The 27675-nt window shown below is 41.4% G+C and overlaps 1 protein-coding gene across 9 annotated transcripts in view; it reads right to left on the bottom strand.

Moving 5' to 3' along the window:
• The window catches only part of neo1a (neogenin 1a), a 230305-nt gene that overhangs the window by 55062 nt on the left and 147568 nt on the right, over positions 1-27675 (bottom strand). For all 9 annotated transcript variants that reach the window (XM_061815276.1, XM_061815275.1, XM_061815279.1 and 6 more), the window contains one exon: positions 15031-15167. In XM_061815276.1, coding sequence (XP_061671260.1) covers positions 15031-15167 — 137 coding nt within the window. The remainder of the gene's footprint in view (positions 1-15030; positions 15168-27675) is intronic.

The raw sequence follows: 27675 nt of genomic DNA on the forward strand, positions 1-27675 counted from the left end.
CTTCTCTAGATCAGACAGGCTTCTGGGCTGTCGCTGAGAAACACGGAGTTTAAGCTCCCTCCAAAGATTTTCTATTGGGTTTAGGTCTGGAGATTGGCTAGGCCACGCCAGAACCTTGATATTCTTCTTACGGAGCCACTTCTTGGTTTTCCTGGCTGTGTGCTTCGGGTCATTGTCATGTTGAAAAACCCAGCCACGACCCATCTTCAATGCTCTGGCAGAGGGAAAGAGGTTGTTCCCCAAAATCTCACAATACTTGGCCGTGGTCATCCTGTCCTTAATACAGTGCAGTCGCCCTGTCCATATGCAGAAAAACACCCCAAAGCATGATGCTCCCACCCCCATGCTTCACAGTAGGGATGGTGTTCTTGGGATGGAACTCGTCATTCGTCTTCATCCAAACACGGTTAATGGAATTATGACCCAAAAGTTCCATTTTGGTCTCATCTGACCACAAAACCTTCTTCCATGACTCCTCTGTATCGTCCAAATGGTCAGTGGCAAACTTAAGACGGGCCTTGACATACTGGTTTAAGCAGGGGAACCTTCCATGCCATGCATGATTTCAAACCATGACGTCTTAGTTTATTACAAACAGTTACCTTGGAAACGGTGGTCCCAGCTCTTTTCAGGTCATTGACCAAGTCCTGTCGTGCAGTCCGGGGCTGATTCCTCACCTTTCCAAGAATCATTGAGACCCCACGAGGTGATATCTTGCATGGGGCTACACTCCGATTGAGATTGACAGTCATGTTTAGCTTCTTCCATTTTCTAATGACTACTCTAACAGTGGACCTTTTTCACCAAGATGCTTGGCAATTTCTCCGGAGCCCTTTCCAGCCTTGTGGAGTTGTACAATTTTGTCTCTAGTGTCTTTGGACAGCTCTTTGGTCTTGGCCATGTTACAAGTTTGAGTCTGACTGATTGTATGAGGTGGACAGGTGTTTAACGACACAGGTGCATCTGATTCAGGATAATACTTGGAGTGAAGGTGGACTTTTAAAGGCGGACTAACAGGTCTTTGAGGGTCAGAATTCTAGCTGATAGGGGTTCAAATACTTATTTGCAGCTGTATCACACAAATAAATTGCTAAAAAAAAAATCATACATTGGGATTTATGGATTTTATTTTTAAATTCTCTCTCTCACAGTGAACATGCACCTACGATAAAAATTTCGGACCCCTCCATGATTTCTAAGTGGGAGAACTTGCAATATAGCAGGGTGTTCAAATACTTAATTTCTTCACTGTAAATATTAGGGCTGTGTGTCAGCATGTAATACAAGCTGAGGTGAACACTTGCATGTGTCTCCCGGTTCCGGTAATGAGGAACAGAAAGGAGTTATTTGATCTTCTGCAGCCAAGCAGCACCTCATCAATCAGGCATGGAACAAGGTCAGAGAGAGCACGTCCTTTGTATATAATTGGACTGCACTGTACATGCATGTGAGGGAAAAAAAATCACAAGACTCACTGTGCATGGATGAGCTCTGTGCTTGATTGCATTGAGTGATAAGGCAGCTGCTTCACTGAACGATTTCTGCACAGAGTCTGCTGATGCTTCCCCATCAGCCTCTTTCGGTTCTATGATAGCTATTAATGTCTCATTTGATTTGATATCAGAGGATGCGGGTGGATAAGGACAGATTTTGGCTTTAGTAATCACAGTAACAGGTTATGAGTTCAAGTCCTGCTTATCCTGTTGACACAGCTGTAGCTAATTAGATAAGTATCACCCTTCCTGTTAGGACGTAAAGAGACAGGAGAGGCCCACGCTACAATTCGGTGCAATAAAATGGCAAAAACAGCCTCGCATATGAGATGGAAAAAACAAAGAGAAATAATATAGGAGCTAAAAAGAAATGACAAAATATCCCGAGTCCCTGTGCCATGTGGGATTTTTATTTTTATGTCCAGTGTTTTACAAAGGTGGACAAGACAAAGACATTCTAAATGGAGGAAACAGCGAGCAACCAAGAAAGAAACCATGTTGGATATATCTTCTGACTAGGTTGCTGCATGTCAGTCAGAAAAAAGCATCATCCTGCGCTCTACAGATCTCTGCATGTGTTATTTGGGAGTTTGTACCAGGATTTCTTACGGGTGATACAGGAGCTGAGATTATTATTTAACACGTCACCATTTTTGTCACGAAATATACTTCTAAAGGTGCTACTAACCTGAAACCTTCACCAGATGTTGGGAACAAAGCAAGTAATCCATGCATACAAAGAAAGTAGAACAAAAATCATAAAGTAAGTTGTGTGTAATAATGACACTTGAAAAATATTGAACACATGAAGATAGTTCGGTGCACAAAGGCACAAAAAGCAAAGACAACACCTAAAATCTACCAACATTCAAATAGTGTGTCCTGCCTCTTCTCAGCGTAAATTAATATAATCTGGGTCATTCCTAGATGATGATGTACAAAAGGGTCTCACTGCCATGGTGAGAGTCAAGACACATCTTATGAAGTGTAAAGTGTCTCCAGACCATTGCAAACTAATTGTTGCAAACCATAATGGCATTGGTCACAGGCGCATATCTAAACTTCTGAATGTTACAGTGAGCATGGTTGGGGCCATAATACACAAGTAGAAAGTTAACAATATCAACATAAATTTGCCTTGACGATGTGCTCCTCAGAAGATTTCTGACTGAGGAGTGCAAAGAATAATCAGAAGAATTGTCCAAAAGCCAAGGACCACCTGTGGAGAACTTCAAAAAGACCTGGAATTGGCAGTTACAATACTGTTGTCACAAAGAAAACATGGTCTGTATGCACACTAACCATGCAGGACCAAATCTCTGAAAAAAAAGCATGTCAAAGCTTGTTTAAAGTATGCTGAACAACATTTGGACAAGCCAGTTAAATACCAGGAGAATATAGTCTAGTCTGATGAAGGCAAAAGGAAACTCTGGATGCCAATTAAGTTTGGAGGTACAGGTAAGCTTCATGTTATTGAATGGGCAAATGTACGAAGACATTCTTGACAAAAATCTGCTGCCATCTATGAAGATGATGAAAGTGAAACAAGGATGTTTCAGTAGACATAACAACATAAACATAACGACAAAGAATCGCTCAATTGTTTACAAAGAAAAAAACACAAGATGCTAGAATCCCGCAGCCAGTCACCTAATTGGAATCTACGAAATCAAAAATCTATTGAAAGAACTTAAACTTGAAACATGAAGAAGCCAACAGGATCTTCATTATTTGAAGATTATTTATGTGAAGGAATGGGCCAAATTCACACCAGAGCATTACATACAACTAATTTCTCCAAACAGGAGGTGTCTTGTCATTGCAAAATACAAAGTATTAAATAAGGACCAGTTGACCTATTCAATACTTTTTCCTTGTGTCATTTCACATTATTACACACAAATTTTTTTCTGATCTTATTTGCTCTACTTTGTATGTATGGATTAATTTGTTTTTTCCTAACCTCTAGTGAAACCTTCAGGTCAATAGCACTGTGGAAGTAGATTTAGTGACAAAAATGGTGGTGTTAAATATTTATCAAAGTGCGGTGCGCCCTGGGTGTTTGCTTCTCCACTGAGCTGGTGAGTGTGTTTATCAAGTGTATGTCAAGTTACATAAATCTTTTTGGAAAGATGAGGCTCCGTTTTTATATCAAATTACAGTGTATTTCAAAATGAATGTAATATCCTGAGTAAAGACAGAAACATGACTGAGTAAGTGTATGTGGTGGGATTTGAGGTTGTGGATGACAGTAGAGCCACATGTGAAAATGAATAACAAATTGTATAGGCTACCAATAATACCAATAGATTTGTGCGCGGTGTTTGTGGAGCTATTTGTTTAAGTACGTGAACAGATTTCCTGCATCCGTGCTGTCACAATCTGTGTAATTATTCAATCTACATACTGTATGTTTTGATTCTTTTTGAGTGACCATAAACTCAACTGTGAGATTTGCCACTGTCAGGTTTTTCATGGTGACTAGTACCCTGTATTTTTTTTAATCTTTCTCCGTCTCTTTTTCTCTGTCTCCCATTTTCCTGCCACTTAATCTCCCTCAAACTCCTTGCCTATCGCTTCATCTTCAGCCTCCACATTTTCTTCTTCCATGTGAGCAGACACGGACCATTTTCTTTTAGGGAGTTCAAACGTTTGGAACTTATTAGAGCGAGCAAAAATGCTGCGTTTGTGCAAGTCCATTAAATGCTAGCTGAGAACTTCGGTTTGTTTCCGATGAGAAAATTGTGTACAAATGTAAAGGGAAACTTTTATACATGCAGTCGTAGAAAAAAAGTCTGCTCACCCCTTTTAAAATGTCAGGATTTTTTGATGTAAAAAAATGATTGGAATTGTTTTCACCATATATATAACCTATTACCCTATGCAACTCAATTGCCCCCCCCTCAAAAAAAAAAAAACAACAAGAAAAAACAAAGGGTACACAAAAGGAAAAAAACAAACAATGAACAAAAAGCATATTTTTGCCAAATGTAGCCGGGCTTGGGTGTTCTTCTTTGTAACATACGTAACGGTTCTATCTTGCCAGCCGACGCCGTAGCCCAAATACATGTGAAGAAAACAGCAGACTGTCACTAAACTGTATTAAACAGCCACTACTTTAATGTTGTTGTGAGCTTCTGGGCAGCTTTCCTAACCAGTTTTCTTCTTTCTATTTTTAGCAATTTTGCATGGATGCCCAGTTCATGGTAATAGCCCACATTTTCTCCACGTGATGATCACGGTGTTCCAAATGCTATATTTAATAGCTAAATAGTTCTGTACCCTTCTCCTGACTGATACCTTTAAACAATGACAGCCCTTTGGAAGCTCTCTTCAGAACATCGCTAAAGCTGAAAGAGCTATCCATCCATCCATTTTCTTAACCGCTTACCCTTACGAGGGTCGCGGGAATACTGGAGCCTATCCCAACTGTCAAGGAGCAGGAGGCGGGGTACACCCTGAACTGGTTGCCAGCCAATCATAAAGCACATAGAGACAAACAGTCACACTCACAATCACACCGAGGGGCAATTTAGAGTCTCCAATTAATGTTGCATGTTTTTGGGATGTGCTAGAAAAGCGGAGTGCCCAGAGAAAACCCACGCAGGTACGGGGAGAACATGCAAACTCCACACAGGCAGGGCCAGGATCGAACCCGGGTCCTCCGAACTGTTAGGCCAACGCTTTACCAGCTGAACCACCGTGCTGCCTAGGCTGAAAGATGTGACCACAAAAATGTCAGGAAACACATACTTGAACTTTTGACCTTTATTTGGGGTTAATAAAAGGGACCGTAAATCTGGTGGATGGGTACCATTTAACAGGAGGTTGACTGTGATTGGTTTCATTCCTAGTTATGAGAAGGTGAGCACAACACAACAAGCACATTGTCTAACCTGTTTTTTTTTAACTTCCCTATCACAAAAATATTTTTATTTCAATTCAACTGCAAAATTTACAGGCCACAAATTAATGGTGGAAAAAAGATTGTAAACCGTTGATCTCAGTCTCCTTTTTTCACATCACAAAAAGCTGGTGTTTAAACTGAGGTGTAGACTTTATATCGACAGTACAAATGGAAATCGTTTTGAAATCCAATTTCCAAAGTGCAAAGTGCTAATAGGTTTAAGGGACGATGATCTGAAGCTGCTTTAAAACGTTTTCAATATAAATTGGCTCTACAAGTCCATACAGGCGCATCAACAGTTCACACAAGGCCAAAAAGGAGGGGTTCAAGTGCCCTTATATGCTCATCCTGAAATTGCGCCTCCTTGAGAGTGATGCACCAGCTCAAACTGACAAGAAAATCATTTGAGTCTGCTCAGAAAAATAAATGACTCCTTTAAAAAAATTAATAAGGTAGCTGTGTGTTTTTGTTCTCTGACTGAGCAGCAAAACAATATTTGGATTAACCGGTCCCGGCAGTCTTTGTAGGCTGCGATGGCGGTAATGAAGACATGCAGCAAATATGTTCTGGCTACTGGTGGGCAAAATGATGCATAAAGTCAGTTGTGCCTACTGTGACAGCCTTCTTAAATGAGTCTTTATCAATATTTGATTGTATTTGTTGTTCAGTGTCTCGTGTGATCACTGTTTATTCCTTTGTTAATCTATTATTTATCGGTGGGTTTTCACTTCTGGCTGATGGTTGAAGGCCATCATTCGTTATTAAAAGGCATATACAGCACTAGTATCAGTTTATGTTGGAGCAGTATTTAAAAAAAGCAATACTAATAACACATACGAAAACTAAATTTCAATGGCAAATAAAGTAATATTAAAATTAACAATTGAAAGAAGCAAATATCAACAACAAAAAACATTCTGATTCAAAAGTGTATTGTTTTCACTACAGTGCAGTATTTTCACATCACACAAATGCCTCTGAAAAGTCTGACCGTCTATATATCATTACACTTTAATTAAGCAAATCCTAGAAACAACAATGGAGAGGCATAACAGCAAAAACAAATTGAATGACCATCCGAGATGAAAAAAGATGCATCAAAAGTCTCAAGTGTGCTTTTTAAAGGTCACAAAAAGTTTGCGCAAGAGCTTCTAGGGATTTTGTAAAGTTTTCTGAGGCCCCTTTTATTGTCTAATTGCCTGAAATGTATTCAATAAAAACATGTTTAAGAGGAATGATCCCTCCAAAGTCAAACAGCTGGAGAAAACATATCACAGTAAACACAGACATATTTCTGGGTTTAAATTTATTTTGGGGAGGGAACACTTTAGTCCTACACAGTTATCGAATGTCACACTTAAGTAACATGACACTGCTAGACACAAACATTTTAATATCAGGAGAGAAAATGAAGAGTTTGTTTTCAAAACGAGACGTAGGCATTTTTTTCAGATTTTTTCAGATTTACGAAACTCCATTCGGAGCTGGATAATTTTGGCGTGAGTTTTGTAAATCTGAAAAAAATGCCTATGTCTCGTTTTGAAAACAAACTCTTCAAATACTAGGTGTTAATATACTGTATTTTATAGGATATTTTCTGCACAGCAAAACTGTTCCAGCACAAAGGGCACCCAGATCCATCATTATGCAAGACCATGCAGCTGAACAGCGCAGGTTATATATATATATATATATATATATATACTCTTCTTCTTTTCCTTTCTGCTTGTCCCGTTAGGGGTTGCCACAGTGTGTCATCTTTTGCCATCGTAGCCTATCTCCTGCATTTTCGCCTCTAACCCCAACTGCCCTCATGTCTTCCCTCACCACATCCATAAACCTTCTCTTTGGTCTTCCTCTCACCCTTTTGCCTGGCAGCTCCATCCTCAGCACCCTTCCACCAATAAACTCACTCTCTCGCCTCTGAACATGTCCAAACCATCGAAGTCTGCTCTCTTGAATCTTGTCTCCAAAACATTCAACTTTGGCTGTCCCTCTAATTAGCTCATTTGTAATCCTATCCAACCTGCTCACGACTGAAGAGAACCTCAACATCTTCATTTCTGCCACCGCCAGCTCTGCTTCCTGTTGTTTCTTCAGTCCCACCGTCTCTAATCCGCACATCATGGCCTCACCACTGTTTTGTAAACTTTGCCCTTCATCCTAGCAGAGACTCTTCTGTCACATAACACACCAGGCACCTTTCGCCAGCTATTCCAACCTGCTTGGACCCGTTTCTTCACTTCCTTACCACACTCACCATTGCTCTGGATTGTTGACCCTAAATATTTGAAGTCGTCCACCCTCGCTATCTCTTCTCCTTGTAGCCTCACTCTTCCCCCTCCACCTTTCTCATTCATGCACATATATTCTGTTTTACTTCGGCTCATCTTCATTCCTCTCCTTTCCAGTGCATGTCTCCATCTTTCTAATTGTTCCTCTGTATGCTCCCTGCTTTCACTGCATATCACAATATCATCTGCGAACATCATGGTCCAAGGGGATTCCAGTCTAACCTCATCTGTCAGCCTATCCATTACCACCGCAAACAGGAAGGGGCTCAGAGCTGATCCCTGATGCAGTCCCACCTCGACCTTAAATTCCTGTCACACCTAAGGCACACCTCACCATTGTTCTGCTACCATCATACATGTCCTGTACTATTTTAACATACTTCTCTGCCACACCAGACTTACGCATGCAGTACCACAGTTCCTCTCTTGGTACTCTGTCATAGGCTTTCTCTAGATCCACAAAGACACAATGTAGCTCCTTCTGACCTTCTCTGTACTTTTCCACGAGCATCCTCAAGGCAAATAATGCATCTGTGGTACTCTTTCTAGGCATGAAACCATACTGTTGCTCGCAGATACTTACTTCTGTCCTGAGTCTAGCCTCCACTACTCTTTCCCATAACTTCATTGTGTGGCTCATCAACTTTATTCCTCTATAGTTCCCACAGCTCTGAACATCCCCTTTGTTCTTAAAAATGGGAACTAGAACACTTTTCCTCCATTCTTCAGGCATCTTTTCGCCCACTAGTATTCTGTTGAATAAGTTGGTCAAAAACTCCACAGCCATCTCTCCAAATTGCTTCCATACCTCTTCCGGTATGTCATCAGGACCAACTGCCTTTCCATTTTTCATCCTTCGTAGTGCTTTTCTGACTTCCCCCTTAGTAATCATTGGCACTTCCTGGTCCTTCACACTTGCCTCTTCAACTCTTCCTTCTCTCTCATTTTCTTCATTCATCAACTTCTCAAAGTATTCTTTCCATCTATTTAGCACACTACCGGCACCAGTCAACACATTTCCATCTCTATCCTTAATCACCCTTACCTGCTGCACATCCTTCCCATCTCTATCCCTCTGTCTGGCCAACCTGTAGAGATCCTTTTCTCATTCTTTCGTGTCCAACCTGGTGTACATGTCTTCATATGCCTCTTGTTTAGCCTTTGCCACCTCGACCTTTGCCCTACGTCGCATCTCGATGTACTCCTTTCGCCTCTCCTCAGTCCTCTGTGTCCCACATCTTCTTCGCTAATCTCTTTCCTTGTATGACTCCCTGTATTTTGGGGTTCCACCACCAAGTCTCCTTCTCCCTTTTCCTACCAAAAGACACACCAAGTACTCTCCTGCCTGTCTCTCTGATTAGCTTGGCTGTCGTTGTCCAGTCTTCCGGGAGATTCTGCTGTCCATCGAGAGCCTGTCTTACCTCTTTCCGAAAGGCCGCACAACATTCTTCCTTTCTCAGCTTCCACCACATCGTTCTCTGCTCTACCTTTGTCTTCTTAATCTTCCTATCCACCACCAGAGTCATCCTACACACTACCATCCTATGCTGTCGAGCTACACTCTCCCCTACCACTACTTTACAGTCAGTAATCTCCTTCAGATTACATCGTCTGCACAAAATAGAATCTACCTGCGTGGTTCTACCTCCGCTCTTGTAGGTCACTATATGTTCCTCCCACTTCTGGAAATAAGTGTTCACTACAGCCATCTCCATCCTTTTTGCAAAGTCCACCACCATCTGTCCCTCAAAGTTCCTTTCCTGGATGCCGTACTTACCCATCACTTCTTCATCGCCCCTGTTTCCTTTACCAATATGTCCATTACAATCTGCACCGATCACAACTCTCTCGCTGTCTGGGATGTTCAGAACTACTTCATCTAGTTCCTTCCAGAATTTCTCTTTCAACTCGAGGTCACATCCTACCTGTGGGGCATAGCCGCTAACCACATTATACATAACACCCTCAATTTCAAATTTTAGTCTCATCACTTGATCTGATATTCTTTTCACCCCTAAGACATTCTTAGCCAGCTCTCCTTTAAAATAACCCCTACTCCATTTCTCTTCCCATCTACTCCATGGTAGAATAATTTAAACCCTGCTCCCCAACTTCTAGTCTTACTACCTTTCCACCTGGTCTCTTGGATGCACAGAACATCAACCTTTCTCCTAATCATCATGTCAACCAACTCCTGAGCTTTTCCTGTCATAGTTCCAACATTCAAAGTCCCTACGCTCAGTTGTAGGCTCTGTGCATTCCTCTTTTTCTTCCGATGATGGATGCGGTTTCCTCCTCTTCTTTTTCTTCGACCCACAGTAGCTGCATTTCCACCGACGCCCTGCAGGTTAGCAGTGCCGGGGGCGAGCGTTGTTAACCCGGGCCACGACCGATCCGGTATGGTATATATATATATATATATATCTATATATATATATATATCCATCCATCTTCTTAGCCGCTTATCCTCACAAGGTTTGCAGAAGTGTTGGAGCCTATCCCAGCTGTCAACGGGCAAGAGGCAGGCTACTGCTTGAACTGGTTGCCAGCTAATCGCAGAGCACATGAATACAGACAACAGTCGCACTCACAATTAAACCTAGGGGCAATTTAGAGCTTCCAATAGATTAATGTTTTTTGGGACATGGGAGGAAACCCATGCGCATCTCTCTCTCTCTCTTTCTCTCTCTCTCTCTGCCTCCCTCCCCAGACCCACCTGTGTGGAGTTTGCATGTTCTCCCGTGCCTGCGTGGGTTTCCTCAGGGCACTCTGGTTTCCTCCCACATCCCAAAAACATGCAACATTAACTGGACACTCTAAATTGCCCCTAGGTGTGATTGTGAGTGTGGCTGTTTGTCTCGATGTGCCCTGTGATTAGCTGGCAACCAGTTCACGGTGTACACCGCCTCCTGCCCATTGACACCTGGGATAGGCTCCAGCACTCCCCGTGACCATTGTGAGGATAAGCGGGACAGAAAATGGATGAATGGATGGATGGATGGATGGATCTCTCTCTCTCTCAAGGCGGCACAGTGGCGTGGCTGTAGAGTGTTGGCCTCACAGTTCAGGACCAGGGTTCTAAACCTAATTGATGTGGAACGTGAAAACTGATTTGATGTATCTGCTCCTCCTATTGCGCACACATCAGAATCCAAATCAGCTTTATTGGCCAGCGTGTAAGAACACATAAGGAATTTGTCTCCGGCAATCGGTGCCGCCCTTGTAGGACATTCAGAACAAGTAACAAACCAACTGACAAGGACAAAGAACAAAAGATATTCAATTAATAGGAACTATTCCTTATAAGAGTCACATTGGCCATTAAAGGGCAGTCTTGTGCAATGCATGCATGGAGCTACAAGTCTGCAGTAAAAAAAAAAAAGAAAAGAATAAAAGGGTTGAATTTCACAGTTTTATCAAGGACTGTATGCCTATGAGTGTTCTATTACCTATGTGTATGTGCTAGTCTGAAGTTTGTGCATAAATATTCTTTATTTGAAGGTAAATAGCATTAAGCTGTCCATTTTCAAAATGATCATGTGTTGTGTATTTAGTTGCGTGTCTGGTTTAGCAGTGAACTACACCTCGGGTGTCAAACACTTAAAAGCAAGTTCAGGGAGGGCATAGACTGGGTTTGTGTGTGTGTCATCACACATGCAGAAACAAACACACAACATCTTTGAGTCATTTTCACACACAATTGCTCCCAGTACAAAAGTCTTTGTGAGTTGAAATTATGCACCTCGTTTAATACAAATACAATACCTTACTATTTTTTATCCCTACCTTAACAAATACTGTAAAACCAATGTACTGAATATTTAAAACCACACACATCGCTTTTTATTTGGTGCCCAGTGTGATTATGCTATCCATAGTTACTCTGTCAAGCTGCAAAAAAATATTAATTTTCAATTAGAGCAAGGTATGTTCAGAATTAGTCATACTGTTAAATAAATAAAATACATGCAAAATATGACTTTTTCTTTTTGTCATTCAATGGTGTTGTTCAGTTTTATCTAGAATTTCAACCATTTTTATTCCGTTATGGGAAAACAATGCTCTTCTGTATGCTACAATAGCATCCATCTTCTAGAGATTTTAACAATCTAAGGGGCAAAGAGAAGATGGCGTTTCAATTGAAATATCCCAGATTGGACAACAACATGGTCTGACCACTCGTTAATAACACAGTGATCATTGGCTGAGAGATGTGATGCAAGTAGTAGGGGAAGCCAAACATTGACATTAACACTGCTTAAGTTGCACTGAAACAGGATAAAGATTTGTGTCACTACAATACACTACCAGAAACTCAATGGGTCAACCTAGATAATTGATTCATAACCACACTGTTGAATAACTTGGGAAATTTGCATGACTCCTCAAAACAAAGAGCTGCTTTTATATTTATATATATGTATATATATATAGGTTTTACAAGCAATAGTAATTCCTTCAATTACACATTTATATGGTCAGTTTTGAATAATGACCAAATGGCTCCAGTCAGCGGAAGTGTTAATTTCTCTTTCCCTCCTCTCTTTCTCTCTTTTAAATCAGAAATATCTAGGACGTGGCATTAGAAAAGACGTGCTTTTTTACATAATTTAAATCACTGCGTACAACAGCTGAGAGGAAAAACTAGATGACACTTGTTGGATTCTAAAGTGAACTTTGGTGAAGGCAGCAGACTCAAACGAAACAACAACAACAAAAATAAACAGCTAAATAACTACACAACTAGAGCAAGAATATGTCTCAATATATTTGGGATATTTATGAAAGCTCAAGTAGCTTGTAGCACAGATGCATTTTTCGCCTTGAGGATGCTCATGGAAAAGTACTGAGAAGGTCATAAGGAGCTACATTGGGTCTTTGTAGACCTAAAGAAAGTCTGTGACATAGTACCAAGAGAGGAACTGTGGTACTGCATGCGCAAGTCTGGTGTGGCAGAGGAATATGTTAGAATAGTACAGGTACATGTTCATGTATGAGGGCAGCAGAACAGCAGTGAGGTGTGCCGTTGGTGTGTCAGAAGAATTTAAGGTGGAAGTGGGACTGCATCAAGGATCAGCTCTGAGCCCCTTCGTGTTTGCAGTGGTAGTAATGGATAGGCTGACAGATGAGGTTAGACTGGAATCCCCTTGGACTATGATGTTCGCAGATGATATTGTGATCTACGGTGAAAGCAGGGAACAGGCGGAGGAACAATGAGAAAGATGGAGGCACGCACTGGAAAGGAGAGGAATGAAGATTAGCCGAAGTAAAACAGAATATTTGTGCATGAATGTGAGGGGCGGAAGAGGAAGAGTGAAGCTCCAGGCAGATAAGATAGCGAGGATGACTTCAAATACTTGGGGTCAACAATACAGAGCAATGGAGAGTGTAGTAAAGAAGTGAAGAAACGGGTCCAACCGGGGTGGAACAGTTGTCGGAAGGTGTCTGGAGTTCTATGTGACAGAAGAGTCTCTGCTAGGATGAAGGGCAAAGTTTATAAAACAGTGGTGAGGCCGTTCATGATGTACGGATTCGAGACAATGGCTCTGAAGAAACAACAGGAAGGAGAACTGGAGGTAGCACAAATGAAGATGTTGAGGTTCTCGCTTGGAGTGAACAAGTTGGACAGGATTAGAAATGAGCTCATTATAGGGACAGCCAAAGTTGGATGTTTTCGAGACAAGGTTAGAGAGAGCAGACTTCGATGGTTTGGACATGTTCAGAGGCGAGAGAGTAAGTATAATGGTAGAAGGGTGCTGAGGATGGAGCTGCCAGGCAAAAGGGTGAGAGGAAGACCAAAGAGAAGGTTTATGGATGTGGTGAGGGATGACATGAGGGCAGTTGGGGTTAGAGAGGAAGATGCAGGAGATAGGCTAAGATGGCAAAAGATGACACGCTGTGGCGACCCGTAACAGGACACGCCGAAAGGAAAAGAAGAAGACGGAAGTTCATGTAGCTGTTTTTGTTCCCAAGATGACTGACTGAAAAAAAGAAAAGGTTCTCTCAATGACAACCAGCAATAGTGACTTCAATTTATCAGGGAGCCACCAAGGCAGATTCCATTTGCTAGTATAAATGTGTTTTCTTGAGATGTCTTGAGCTAACGTCATAAATCCATTTCCAAATTTAAAAATAAAAATACCAGCAAGTGAGCATCAGAAAAATAATTTGTATGAATTTCATCTACAAGAGCAGTTCTTTCTCAGGGGAATTGATTGATCTTTCAGGAGCGCCCTGTCTGAAATCAATACAAAAACGGTGTTTCATCATTAATTTGGTCTGGAGAAGAAAAAAAAAAGCACTTTACTGTCTACAGCACTAAAACGCAACTGTTTTAAGTTAACATAACAATTAATCCCTTTCATATATATTGGAAATCAATTTCTACATGTCTGTAACAGGGTCATGGGTCAGCTATTAGACAAGAGGGATTTTGAGGAATTGAAGTGGCACATCTGAAGGCTCAGAGGCAGTAAAGTCAAATGTCCTCGTGCTACCTGATCCAATTTTCCATTACTGTCTCCTTTAATCACAGTGCCTGACAAGAAATGATGGAAGGGTGTTGAAGGGGAGGGGAAAAGGATTTGTGAGCAAAGGGATGGAGACCTAGCTTGATGTGACTTTGTGTAAAATGCTACGGCATTGGGGGAAAGCCTCAGGGTCTTTTCCAGTTCAACTAGTTGCTCCAAACCAAATTGCTGAATCGCTTCACATAGGAGTGTGTATTGTGTACCTGCACTGACTGTCCACCTGACTTCAAAAAAAAAAAAGGAAACAAAAAGCTGCCCAACAATTTTGCAATCATTTTCCCAATGACATGCATTTGTTGACATGTATCCCGATGTGATATTTAGTCGCTGCTTTCAAGAAAATGAAGTCTCAAGTCGACAGTGGCCAAGTGGAGTTGAGGCTGCTCGTGTCTACACTCCCTGAGCTGGATTACTTTTTGACCACTTGTGAAAATCCAATTTAAACGAACAAAATTGTCCAGTTTTCAAGTGAATTGCGAGAAGACCTTGAAGCGTCTTCATCTTTGACTTTATATCATCATTTATCCTGTAGGAGTAGAGAGTGCACAGCATATACTCCTACACTCACTGGCCACCGCATCAAGTACAGTAGATCTGCATAATGCAATGAAAGATTTCGCAAAGCCTGTATCTGCGCTGTCATACAAAGGCAGCAATATCAGGATCGACGTGCATGCATTCAACAATGTTTGTTATTGTTGTCATACTTTGTGTGTAAAAATATGCTGTATCATACTGAAAGCGAATTGTAATAATTTGAAAATACCATCATTATGACATTTGGAAATTTGGCTTGTTGAGAGTACCTTGCACAGTGAGTTGAGCCTGTGCTTCGATTGTTACATTGGTGTTGTCAGCCACGCAAGTGTAGATGCCAGCGTCGTCCTCTGTGAGATTTGAAATCTGAAGACTGCCACCTCCGAGCAATTCCCTCCGGCCTTCACTGAAAACAAGAAAAAGAGGATTGAGGAATAGAACAAATTAAAGACTTTGCCCCAAGTTCCTTTTCTCACAGTATTGATGGCTTAAGGTCTCACAGGGGGCCCACGGTACAATCATATTTTTTTCCACATCTGTGATTTAGTACAAACTAATTTCAGAAATAATTTGAGAAATAAATATATCAGTGTCCCTCCATCCATTTTCCTCTGTCTTATTTAGGGTGTTTTTTATGAAAAGAAAAATGTTGTAGTTTTTAGATATAAATAAAATTTTCATGATCAATCCATGAGGTTGGACTCAAGAAATTATTATTAATTATTATTATCATGACTCGGGCGTATTTTACAGTTTGGGACTCCAGTGTAGTGTTTATGGTGCAGGTGTTTTGCGAATGAAAAACAGCTCTGGGTCGTTTTTTCTTCTGGGCGAGAATATTCTTGTAAACAAACGTGCCCCCTCAAATTATGTTTGAGAACTGAAACTGCGAAGCTTTCTGCAGGCCCGCTGACACTTAGTGTGGTTGATAACAGTCTACAGTCCCTTAGCCAATCGGGATACAGAACACGATGTGGGGGGCTACCCTTCGCGAATCCTGATACTGAACACAATGCACATTTGTATGCTGGAGAAAAAAACACACACACACACACATAAAATCTGTGAGCCCACATAAAGTGAACCGCATTGTAGCGAGAGAACACTATTATTTTTACATAGCCTCAACAAAATAATTTTCTTTCATCAGCTGGTAATTGACCCAAATCTGAAACGTTATGAACAACTACTTTTTCTTTCACTATTGGGTTGCGTACAAGCTGAAGTTAGCATTAACCTAAGGATCCTTCATACTATGCCATATTTTGCCGTTATCCTTTTGCGATTTTGTGCCTGAAGACACTCAAAGTAACTGGTGGAAAGGCTCACTGAAAACTTTATAAAAAGACATGGTTTTCATCAGCCTCGCTGCACTGAGTAGTCTAAAATATTATTCTAAAATATTTATACCACATTCAGAAATACACTCACAAGGCATTCCAGTGAACCATTGACGCTCCATTTTAAACGGCACCCACTTTGATTTCCCCAATTAGCCCAAAGAGAAACGGTCTGTGGTCGAGCTCAGGGTTGATGCAAAAACCGGTGGAGCATGGGCAATGATGAGGAAGAGGAGGACAAGGACATGATGCGACTGGAGGAATGTACAAATCAATAACTTACACCCAGAACAGAGAAAGAGAGATTATAACAAAGGGGAAAAGTACGAAAACATGGTCACAGCAAGGTGGATGTAGCTGAGGGGTGCAGGTTTGGAATGAGATCTACAGTACTGCATGGAGAGGTAAGGAGTGCAGCGAAGTGTTTCATGTTGATTTTTTTTTTTTCTTTCAGCAGGTAAGGACGTCTTCCACTGCATTTTTTCCCCTTGGGCAGGATTCTATGCTGGCACTTGACATCATTGCTTGGCATCCGCTTCACAGACAACACACTGTTTACGTCAGAACTAGTCACAATAATTTCAGCACAACATCGACCTTGTACTGTCAGCACATTCGGTAAAACCCTTTGTCTATCAACAAATGTCACATATACTAAAAGCCACATTATTATGACAACTATCACCGTATCACCCTATCCAATATCATAGCCGCATGAAATATTCGGGCTTTTCAAAAGTCTGTAGGTGAAACATTTATTGGTCCCGGAGGAGATTTTCATGAAAGGTCATCATACAAAGGTAATAATGTTCAGATATTCACTAGTGTGGTTAAAGTTTACAGTGGCGTAAAACTGTACCGCATCATACTGAGGGCCATGCACCTTTTTTTTCTAGCTCATAAAAAGTTAAAAAGATAATGGGGACACTGTAGCTTTCATTTTGATTCACAACAATGTGACAACTGCAAACTGCAAGCACAAAATTTAACATATTGTTTACTGAATGCCTCACTGACAGAAGTATTACCTTTGTAAAGAGAATAGTTCATACAGCTCTAAATTTGGATACAATTATATGGAATGTTTTCTTAAAGGGGAAATCCAGTGCTTTCCATAAACAGTGTATCCAATAGTTCATGTACTATGTACCTCCGCCGAAGTTTGGCTAAAAGGCTTGCAGCTCAGAATGAGCTTCGGTGGCGGCAAAGGCCTTTAGCCGAGCTTCGGCATCCAGGGCTAACAGCCTACACCGCCGGAGCTCGCTTGTCAGACTCCGCGTCATTCCTGTCCAAACAACCATCAGTGGCTGCCGGTCCGGAGCTCCAGGGGCCTTTGTTTACCGGACCGTACTCCCTGATTGGGGTTGCGTCAGGAAGGGGATCCGGCGTAAAAACTGTGCCAAACAAATATGGGCGTTTCGCTGCAGTGACCCCTAATGGGACAAGCCGAAAGAAACTTTAATATTGCGGACAATGTGACAACCAACCCAAAGACCAGCATAAAACCATTTCCATTTGCAAATAGTATACTGAAACTGCATGAAGCCTTACGGCCTTCATTTGAAGAGGCAAAACTATCACATTTGGTTCAAGTTTGAATCTGGCTAAGGGTGGTGTTTCGATCACTTCCAACCAAGATCCTGGTGTGGGTCACAGACATGCACATATTACTCCACTTGTCGAGTCGACATGCTGAGCCGTTGAGATGATGGCAACCACACGATAAATCCATATTCCAAAGTCAAATTATAAAGTGAACTGAACATGAGAGAAAAAAGAATTTTTTTCCGGCATGCCATAGAACTCAAATGTCAAGCAAGTGCTTTTCTGTGCATTGATTACTTCTCTGTGAACAGTTGAAGAGAAAGCTAATCATGCTGGGAGGCTGTAAATATCCATTCTACAGTGAATAAACACTTTTTCAGAAAGACGGCCCTCGACCTACAGTGCGGAGCAGTCGGAATTTTGTCTCACCAGGACATCGATTGCGACAGTCTTTAAAGCTGCATTGACAGTTTCCTCTGGTATTAGAAGAGAAAAGAACGTACAAGACCACCAGGCCGTTTATAAAGCTTTTTAGAGGAATCACAAACTGCAGTATATAAAGGTGCTATATTTTACCAAACCAACTTTTTCAAGTATTTGAGATGTAATGGCTCTATGTTGCCTCAGTAAACATGTGAAATATGGATTAAAATAATCCAGGCATTTGTGAGATCCACAGGTTTGTCTGAAATCAGGTCATTTGAATTCCTCCATCTTACAGTATCTTGGTCACTAGCAAAGCTCTCCGCTGACCTCTCCTCTCCCAAGCCAGCCCTGTCAACATAACAAACACATCCCCTCTCACAAAAGGGTCTTGTACGCAGACGAAAGCTATCAGAGGAAAAAGGGCGGTTTTAGCGAAATATGGACAAAGCGGATAGAAAACCGGGTCAAACAGAAGTAGCTGTCAGAGGGGCCTTTTATGGACCATCGTATGACAAAACCAAGGTGTGTTCCGCAATGAAATTGACACTTTTACAAGTCCATATATGAGAGTCCCTCCTGGAAGCTGTCACCTTACCATGCTGGAGGGGTTTGTGTCCACCAATGATCCTTGGACCTATATTGTTTGGTAGGGCCACCCATGGCAAACAGGTCCAAGTTGAGGGACCAGAAAAAGGATGGTGAAAAGACACATATGAGGAAAAACTTGAATGGATTGAGGTTTCCCTTGCCCGGATACCATGGCCCCCTCTCGACCCAGGCCTGGAGGTGGGGCTGAGGGCGAGTGCCTGTAGGCCAGGCCTGCTCCGAGTGGGCCCTGCCAGGCACAGCCCAAACGGATAACGTGGGTCCCCCTTCCCATGGGCTCACCATCTGTGGGAGGGGCCATAGGGGTCAGGTGAAGTGTGAGCTGGGCAAAAGCTAGCACTAGGGACGTGGAATGTCACCTTTCTGGCAGGTAAGGGGCCTGAGCTGGTGTGTGAGGTTGAGAAGCTCTGACTAGAGAGAGTGGGGATTGTCTCCAGACATGGTTTAGGCTCTGGTACTTGTCCTCATGAGATGGGTTGGACCCTCTTCCACGCTGGAGTTGCTCACACTGAGATGCGCCAAACAGGTGTGGGTATAGTATACTTGTTACTTCCTGGCTTGGTGCCTCTACGTTGGGGTTCACTTGGTGCACAAAAGAGTAGCCTCCCTCCGCCTTCGGGTGCGAGGGCTGGACCTGGTCAGAGTAACAACCCTTTTTGGAGTCTATAGAAGGGGTGCTGGAGAGCACTACCACTGGAGACTCCATCGTTCTGCTGGGAGAATTCAATAATCATGTGGGCAATGACAGTGAGACCTCGAAGGGTATGATTGGGAGAACCAGGGTGTGTTCCAACTACAGGGGGATAAGACGCCTCAACTTCACTGCTATAATCTATTCAGGAGATCCTGCCCCGAGTGGAGGAGTTTAACAAGCCTTGGGGTTTTGTTCACAAGTGACGGAAGAATGGAATGTGAGGTCGACAGGCGGATTGGTGCAGCGTCTGTAGTAATTGGTCCATTGTGATAAAGAAGGAGCTGGGAGAAGAAGCTGAAAGGTGAAACTCCCAGTTTACCAATTGATCTACATTCCTATACTCACCTATGGTCACAATTCCTCTGTGGTTACTCTGTCAAGGCTTTCTCTAGATCCACAAAGACATACTATAGTGTAGCTCCTTGTGACTTTCACTGTACTTTTCCAACAACATCCTCAAGGCATAAAACTATTTTGACGTTCCCAGATACTTACTTCGGCCCTGAGTCTAGCCTTCATTACTCTTTCCCATAATTTCAATTTGTGTCTGATCAACTTCATTCCTCTATAGTTTTCACAGCTTTGCATGTCACCTTGGTTTTTAAAAAAGGGTACTAGCACACTTTTCCTCCATTATTCAGGTATCTTCTCACCTGCTGGAGTTCTGTTGAACAATCTGGTCAAAAAAACTCCACAGCCACTTCTCCCAGATGCTTTCGGACCTCCACAGGAATGTCATCATGACCACCTTTCCATTTTTCATCCTCTAATGCCTTTCTAACTTCCCCCTTCTTAATTATTACCACTTCCTGCTAAACCACACTTGCCGCACCTACTCTTCCTTCTCTCTCATTTCCCTTATTTATCAATTCCTTAATGTATTTTTTCCATCTGTCCAGCACATGACTGATACCAGTCAACATATTTCAATCTCTATCCCTAATCATCCTAACTTGCTGCACATCCTTCCCATTTCTCTCCCATTGTCTGGCCAACCTCTATGGAACCTTTTCTCATTCTTCCATGTCCAACCTGCCATACATGTTATCATATGCCTCCTGCTTGGCCTTTTCCAGCTATACCTTCACTTGACATCCCACCTCTCTTTTCTCTTCTCCTCAGTCCTTTCAGTTTCCCACATCTAACCTTGTATCCTAACCTTGTAACCTTGTATGACTCCTGTATTTTGAGGTCCCGCCACCAAGTCACCTCCATTTTCCTACCAGAAGATATACGAAATATTCCCCTGCCTGTTCCTCTGATCATTTTGGCTGTAGGTTCAGTCTTTTGGAACTTCCTCCTCTCCACCTAGAGCCTGTCTCACCTCGAAAAGCCGCAAAACACTCTTCCTTTCTCAGTTTCCACCACATAGTTCTCTGCTCTCCCTTTGTCTTCTTTATCTTCTTCCCCGTGACCGGAGTCACCATACACACCACCATCCGATGCTCTCGAGCCACACTCTCCCCTACCATTACCTAACAGTCACTAACCTCCTTCTGATTACATCCTCTGCACATGATGTAATCCACTTGTGTGCTTCTATCGCCACTCTTGTAGAGCATCCTATGTTCCTGCCTCTTCTAGAAAAAAGTTTGCTACAGCAATTTCCATCTGTTTTGCCAATTCTACCACCATCTGTCCCTCCAAGTTCCTTTCCTGGATGCTGTGCTTTACCAACAATGTTTTCTGTTTAATCAAACATATGAGCACAAGAATGTTTTCAAATTTATTAAATAAAATTAGGGCTGTGAAGAGCAAGTAAATAAAAGTATTGTATTTGAATAAAGATCTTTACTCCAGACTAATGAATAGTAAAATAAATATAGATTGTACATCATGTTTCAATCATATGGGTAGAAGCAAAAACAAACATTGTAAAAATGCATTATACATAGGTAGAAGGGTTTTCCAGAATTATGAGGTCAACTTTAGGGGTGCATAGTATATATGGGTGCGCATTATGCACGAGAAATTACGGTAATTGTTCACCGTTGCATGCCAACCACATTTAATCACTGGTAGAATAATTCTGCATGGCAGAAGGTACACTTAACCGTGAGATATTTCTTTTGATGTGGTCTTGGCTGAATAAAAGCTGTGAAACACTCCCCTCTACTCTATATTTCACTTTTCAGAGTCATCTGTGTCACAATAAATACACTTGGCTGGGGAAGCGTGATCAACTCACAATTGTGATTGTCTTGTATAATGGTGCCTTTGTAGTGTTCTGTAATTCTTAACCCTTCAACCCCCTGCCAACCTTTGCTAACCCCTTTTATTTAGCATCCTGTTCCAGGTTTTGTCATTCATTAATTTCTTTCATGTTCAGGGTCCTATGAAATAGTACATATTTCATTTGACAACCACTGAGGCCAGAGATTAGGATGATTTGTGCAGTTGTCACTTGACCCTGGTTTATAACCAAAACAATGTGCTGAAGAAAAACAATCTTATCTTGGTCTCATGGTGTTACATGAAAAAATATGGATATTTTGGGGGGTGGGTCTTTTAATTTTTATGTCCAAAAATATTACATAGCTTGTGATTATCTCCAGGTGTGTCACAGTGCAACATATTAATAATAATACATAATCATTATCATAATAATAATTCTCATATCAAAGCCACACATTTTGTGAGGCCAACCAAAAGTGCAAACCTTCACTGGAAGTTTAATATATATTTGCTTTTCATGCATTAACAAAATGGTAATGGAGCCCTGTTTTTTTTTAGGGGGTGGAGCAGAATAAACTCAAGAGTAGAAGGATTGACCAACTAGGATAACCCTTGGTCACAGGGTTACATGTGCTAGAAAACTGTGTGTTCAGTGGGAGGCTGATTAGCAAGACCAGTGACTCCCACTGAGTTCCTACAATTAAAGGTCAAGTGTCATAAAATGGATGATTTCTGGTATATCATTAATGAAAAACCCACAGCCAATATGGTATATGTGTTTTTTCACCACAAAACATGATTTTGACCAATACAGCTTTTTGTGACTCCCGCCATGAAAATACTCTCTTGGGATTTGTTTTCGAGAAGAAGCAGGAAGTGACGTACAGGACAGAGGCGCCCCCTAGTGGACTCGTTTGTTTCCATTAGTTTTACCTTGTTGTTGTCGTTGTTCCTTCGTGTTAGCTACACTCGGGAGAATGGATTTAGCCTTCATAAGTTTGCAAGAGACCCGGTTCGTTGTGAAAAATGGATTGCACGTGTGCAGAGGACGAGAGCTTCGTGGGTCCCAAATAACAGGGAGGCAGGAATGCGGCCGGGTCGACAGTGTTCAACAAGTACTGTGGCGGCTTTGAACATACCCCTAAAAGCAGGATGGCTCGGCTCCACCTCCTCCTTTTATGCCACCACTGCACAGAAAATCAGCCACACCGGCTGAGGCGCCGCGTTCGGCGGTCACTGCTTCTGCGAAGGCTGCGCGACGGGGATGAGTTTTGGCCGTGATCGCATATCATCTGAATATGGCTCAAAACAATAGTGTAATATTGCCCCGGTAACTTCACTCGGTTGTGTGGTGTTCTCCTTTTCGAAAAGAGCTTCCGTGTTAGACGGGCCGTGTTTGTCTCCCATAGTTAGGCTGCACCGCGTGTTTTCATTTGCGAGTGTCCAGGTGACGTCACGGACGGAGGACGCAGCCAATATGGCGACCACTTGGATATCGTAGAATGACACTTCTGCAACTTTGTGCATGGATGACACTCTCTCCGCTCACATTTATTTTATCGTATAGACATTGAAGTGAATAATGTTATATGTATCTTTCATTACAATATCTATTTTAGAATGTTTATAGGAATGACACCCGAGCTTTAAAGGCCACTTCTACCTCTCCACAGACATAATTGTGGTTACTCACAATTCACACATATTCTGAGGAATTGTGTAAAACAAATTTAGAACAGAGACATTTAGATTTTGAATTTGTGATACACTACAATGCATCCTCAAAAATGCCTTTATTACCAGCCTCAATACGAGGATCGACTTTTTAACCAATTATATTAACCCATTCCCCTGTTGCCATCCATCATCATGTTTGAGACAGCTTGTTACTTATATTAATACTCATGTTTGTAAGTCTATTATTCATCTAATAATGTAAAAAAGACAACAAAAGAGTTTCCGTGTTCTCATATGACATGTATGCATCATCATTTATTTTCTTACTTTTGACATTAAACATCCATCCATCCATTATCTGAGCTGCTTATCCTCACGAGGGCCACAGGATTGCTGGAGCCTATCGCAGATATCTTAGGACAGGAGATGGGGTAAACTCTGAACTGGTTGCCAGCCAATTGGCACATAGAAACAAACAACCATTTGGACTCACATTCACACGTAAGAGCAATTTAGAGTCTTCAATTAACGCATGTTTTTGGGATGTGGGAGGAAACCTGATGCGGGCACGATGAGAACATACAAAGTCCAAACAAGTGAGGCCAGGATTTGAGCCCTGGTCCTCCAGAACTGTGGCCTATATTCTCTCTCTCTCTCTCTCTCTCTCTCTCTCCCTCTCTTTCTCTGTGCGTGTGTGTGTGTATATATACATACACACACACACACACACACACACACACACACAAAGCAAAATTGTATCACACCATTTAACGGACCTTCTCTTTTAATGTGTGTGGGTATGTGTGTACGTGTGTGTGAAAAGCAGGAAAAAATCATCTGAAGATGCAGATGTTGCAAAGACAAAAAAGGGTCCGGGCACTTTGGTTTCCTCCCACATCCCAAAAACACCCAACATTAATTGGACGCTCTAAATTGCCCCAAGGTGTGATTGTGAGTGTGAATGGTTGTTCGTCTGTATGTGCCCTGCGATTGGCTGGCAACCACTTCAAGGTGTACCCTGCCTCCTGCCCGCCGACAGCTAGCATAGGCTCCAGCACTCCCCGTGACCCTCATGAGGATAAGCAGCAAAGGAAATGGATGGATAAAGACAAATGCGACTAAGGGTATGATTGATCTTTGGTGATTAAGAACCTGCGCTGATGAGGATACTTCAGAAAATGGTCGAAACAGGTGCAGTGTAGAGGACAGACTTTTGCAAAAGTAGCTAGCCTGAACGTGGGTTTATTAAACCACCAGGATATCATTTTATTGATTTCACAGGCTGAGCTATATATACGGTATATAAATACTTTTTGGAGTCCTTTGTGTATAAGCACTATTAAATGCAGCCAGTTGACTATAATAAAGCATGGACAAAAATGTAGAAAGCCATTGTTTCCTTCTGTGCACGGCGCTCAAAGCCTTTAGAAACAGCAGGAGAAAGGTCCGGAAGTTAACGTGTGGGTTCGTGTACGTTTCATTTATAGATCAGTAGAGTAAATTAGAGGGTTCCTGTGTGCAAGACATTTGCATGATAGATTTGTTCTGCACTCCAATTTCAGACTAATTTCACAACCCACTCTTATGTCTTCCTACATGACTAGGTGCTACATACACAGTCACAATTAAATGAATTTAGGAGGAGGGGGACGAGGAGTGGCAGTGTTTGGCAAGACGGGTGATTTACATGCGCTGCCAATTCGGTGTTTGCAGGGTGTCATGCATAATTCAGCAATTTTTTTGACTACTGGAGAATTTTATTTTACAACAGAGTGATCCTCCCAAAACAAAAGATGACTTTTCACGAGAGTAATCAGTGGAGTTGTGTACTGTATACAAAGGATCAAGGCAGTTTTCTCTGTGCCCCCCAAGCAAGTGGCGACCATGTTGAAAATTTGATGTTGACAAATGGTCAACACTGATCCTCAAGATTATCAGAATGAATTTTGACGTTGTTGTGGGATGGGTAGCCAACTACACTGAGACATGCAAACACCAAGGGTATGAAAAAGGTTACCACAAAAAAAATAAAAACATTGTCGAGGTGGATGGTGGGATCCACGGAAATCCCCCTGGATTTTTACAAAATTTCATTTAAATTTAAAATCAAGCAATTTGGAAGACTCGGAAGAGTACAACAAGGCAAAAAAAAAAGTCTTCACGCAGAAAACCCATTTATAGCACTTAGTAAACCACCAGTAAATGTTGATGTACAAGATTAAGATTATAATTACATTTTTCTCATTTATTAGCCCTTTTCTTTTTTCTTAGCCTCCAATTTGAGCCAGGCCCATTTCCACCAGCACCTGACGCCTGGTTCAAAGTGTGCAATATGAACAGCATCCTCTTCTTTAAGCGGACTCATTGTGGAAAATAATTGACTAAAATTAATGTTTCATTTCCTTTTTCACTATTACCAACTTCAAAAGCAAACCCCAAATGCATTCTACAGAAAAATATTAAGTGTAATATTTTATTATTTTTGTTGTCCACAACTGAATTTAAATTTAGTTTGCTCTTTAGCTTAATATATTCAACATTAAGATCCATAAACTAATTACCTAGATATTTGTGAGCGTGTTTCCTGATTAATATCAGATGTACGAGTGGATCACCGCTTGTCCCCGATGTTACGCGGACTTTGTGCTTCTGCTGGGACCACAACCAGGGCCATGACCTACAGCACCTCAATGCAAAAATACAAAAGTTAAGTGAAAAAAATACAACTGTGGGTGAGCCAATGAGCAAAAATGTTGCTTAGACTCGGTATGTCAGAGGAGGTACAGTATGTCCGCTCCAGAGGTGGGTAGAGTAGCCAAATATTGCACTCAAGTAAGAGTACTGTTACTTGACAATAATGTGATTCAAGTAAAAAAGAGTCCTCCAAAAAAATTACAAAAGTAAGAGTATAAACTTCACAGTGAAATAACTACTAGTACTGAGTAAAAAGTGGCTAAATTGTTTGTTTAACCACACCATAAACAACAATTTTTTAAAAAAATTACAAAATAAAACATAAATATGTGCAAATTCTGATGTTGCCGTGTGTGTGTGCATGTGTGTTGTGTATTTTGTGTGTGCACAGCTAAATCCGAATCAGAATCAGCTTTAATGGCCAGGTGTGTAAAAACACACAAGGAATTTTTCTACGGCAGTCGGTGCTGCCCTGGTATGACATGGAGAACAAAGAACAAGCAACAACATAACAACAAGAACAATTTCATTTCTGTCTATAAGAACTATTCCTTATAAGATGTGCAAGATGTAAAATCTGTATAGATAAGTGTGTTAACAATGTCAATTGCGCAAAGGGAGCAGTTTAAAGTGACGAATTATGTGGTCTACAAAATATAAAAAAATAAATATAAAAAAGAAGTCAAGTTAGAGCACAACCTATGCAAATTACTGCATGGTGTTTTTGCAAGTAAAAGTGAGCTAAAACATTGACGTTTGGGAAGATAGTGGCCAACAAATACTATAATACAAGAAAGCCATTGGTTTTGTTCATCTAAATGTAAACAAAAGTATCTTGTTGTTGCCTTCATGGTTATCACGACCTTCCTAACAGCAACAATCAGCCGGCGTGGCTTATCTAGCATTAATACCCATGTCCCCGAGGGCCAATAGAATACCTTGTGTGAGGTTATGTGACTTTTTTGTGCCGTTTCAACTCGACTTAAATGTCACTAGCACATCAAATTGGATTGGCACAAAGAGCGGCTGACGCAGAAGTCAAAGTTGTAGTCTGACGCATGAAATAGTTGACAAATGTGCAATGATTGATTACTAAAAGTAATGAGCAACATTTCGATCATTGCAAGGATTTTTTTTTGTCTCATCAATGCTTGCGAGCGCACCAGCTCACATATTAGTCCACTACATAATTATATTCACAATTAGATGGAGCTAACTGCCAGCGCTGAGTACGAAACAGCTTCCGACATCAGCGACGGCGAACCCCGCCCCTAAAAAAAAGACAAAACTCGTTCGCCCTATACAACTCACGTAAGTGGCCTATTTTGACTTCAAAATGGCAAATTTTGCCAAAACGTGACTGATTTGCACACACGTGCATTACAAAATAAAGGTTATACTGTAGCATACTGTGAAGACTCAATCAGGAGTTTGAAAATCTCCATTACTTTATAAAGTGTTTCCATGTAGCTAAATGTAACAAAAAGCAAATAATCACACGCCATCATATCAAGAGGACTGGTTTGTAAAGAAGTCTACATATTGTATGTGTTTTGAACTAGTTAATCAATAATAACGGGTAAAGGAAAAGAAAAGCTGTGCATTATGCTGTTATGCAGTTCTACATCTCAAAGATCGTTTAAATACAAATGTTGGGAGATTGGATCACCTCTTGTTGTGCGGCTTTTACCGTTAATGTATAAAACTCATGTAATACACTGTCACGACCAGAAAACGGGGTTGGACCCAAATGCACG

Source organism: Syngnathoides biaculeatus, chromosome 3 (genome assembly GCF_019802595.1).
Source record: "Syngnathoides biaculeatus isolate LvHL_M chromosome 3, ASM1980259v1, whole genome shotgun sequence".
In the NCBI taxonomy this organism is placed as follows: domain Eukaryota; kingdom Metazoa; phylum Chordata; class Actinopteri; order Syngnathiformes; family Syngnathidae; genus Syngnathoides; species Syngnathoides biaculeatus.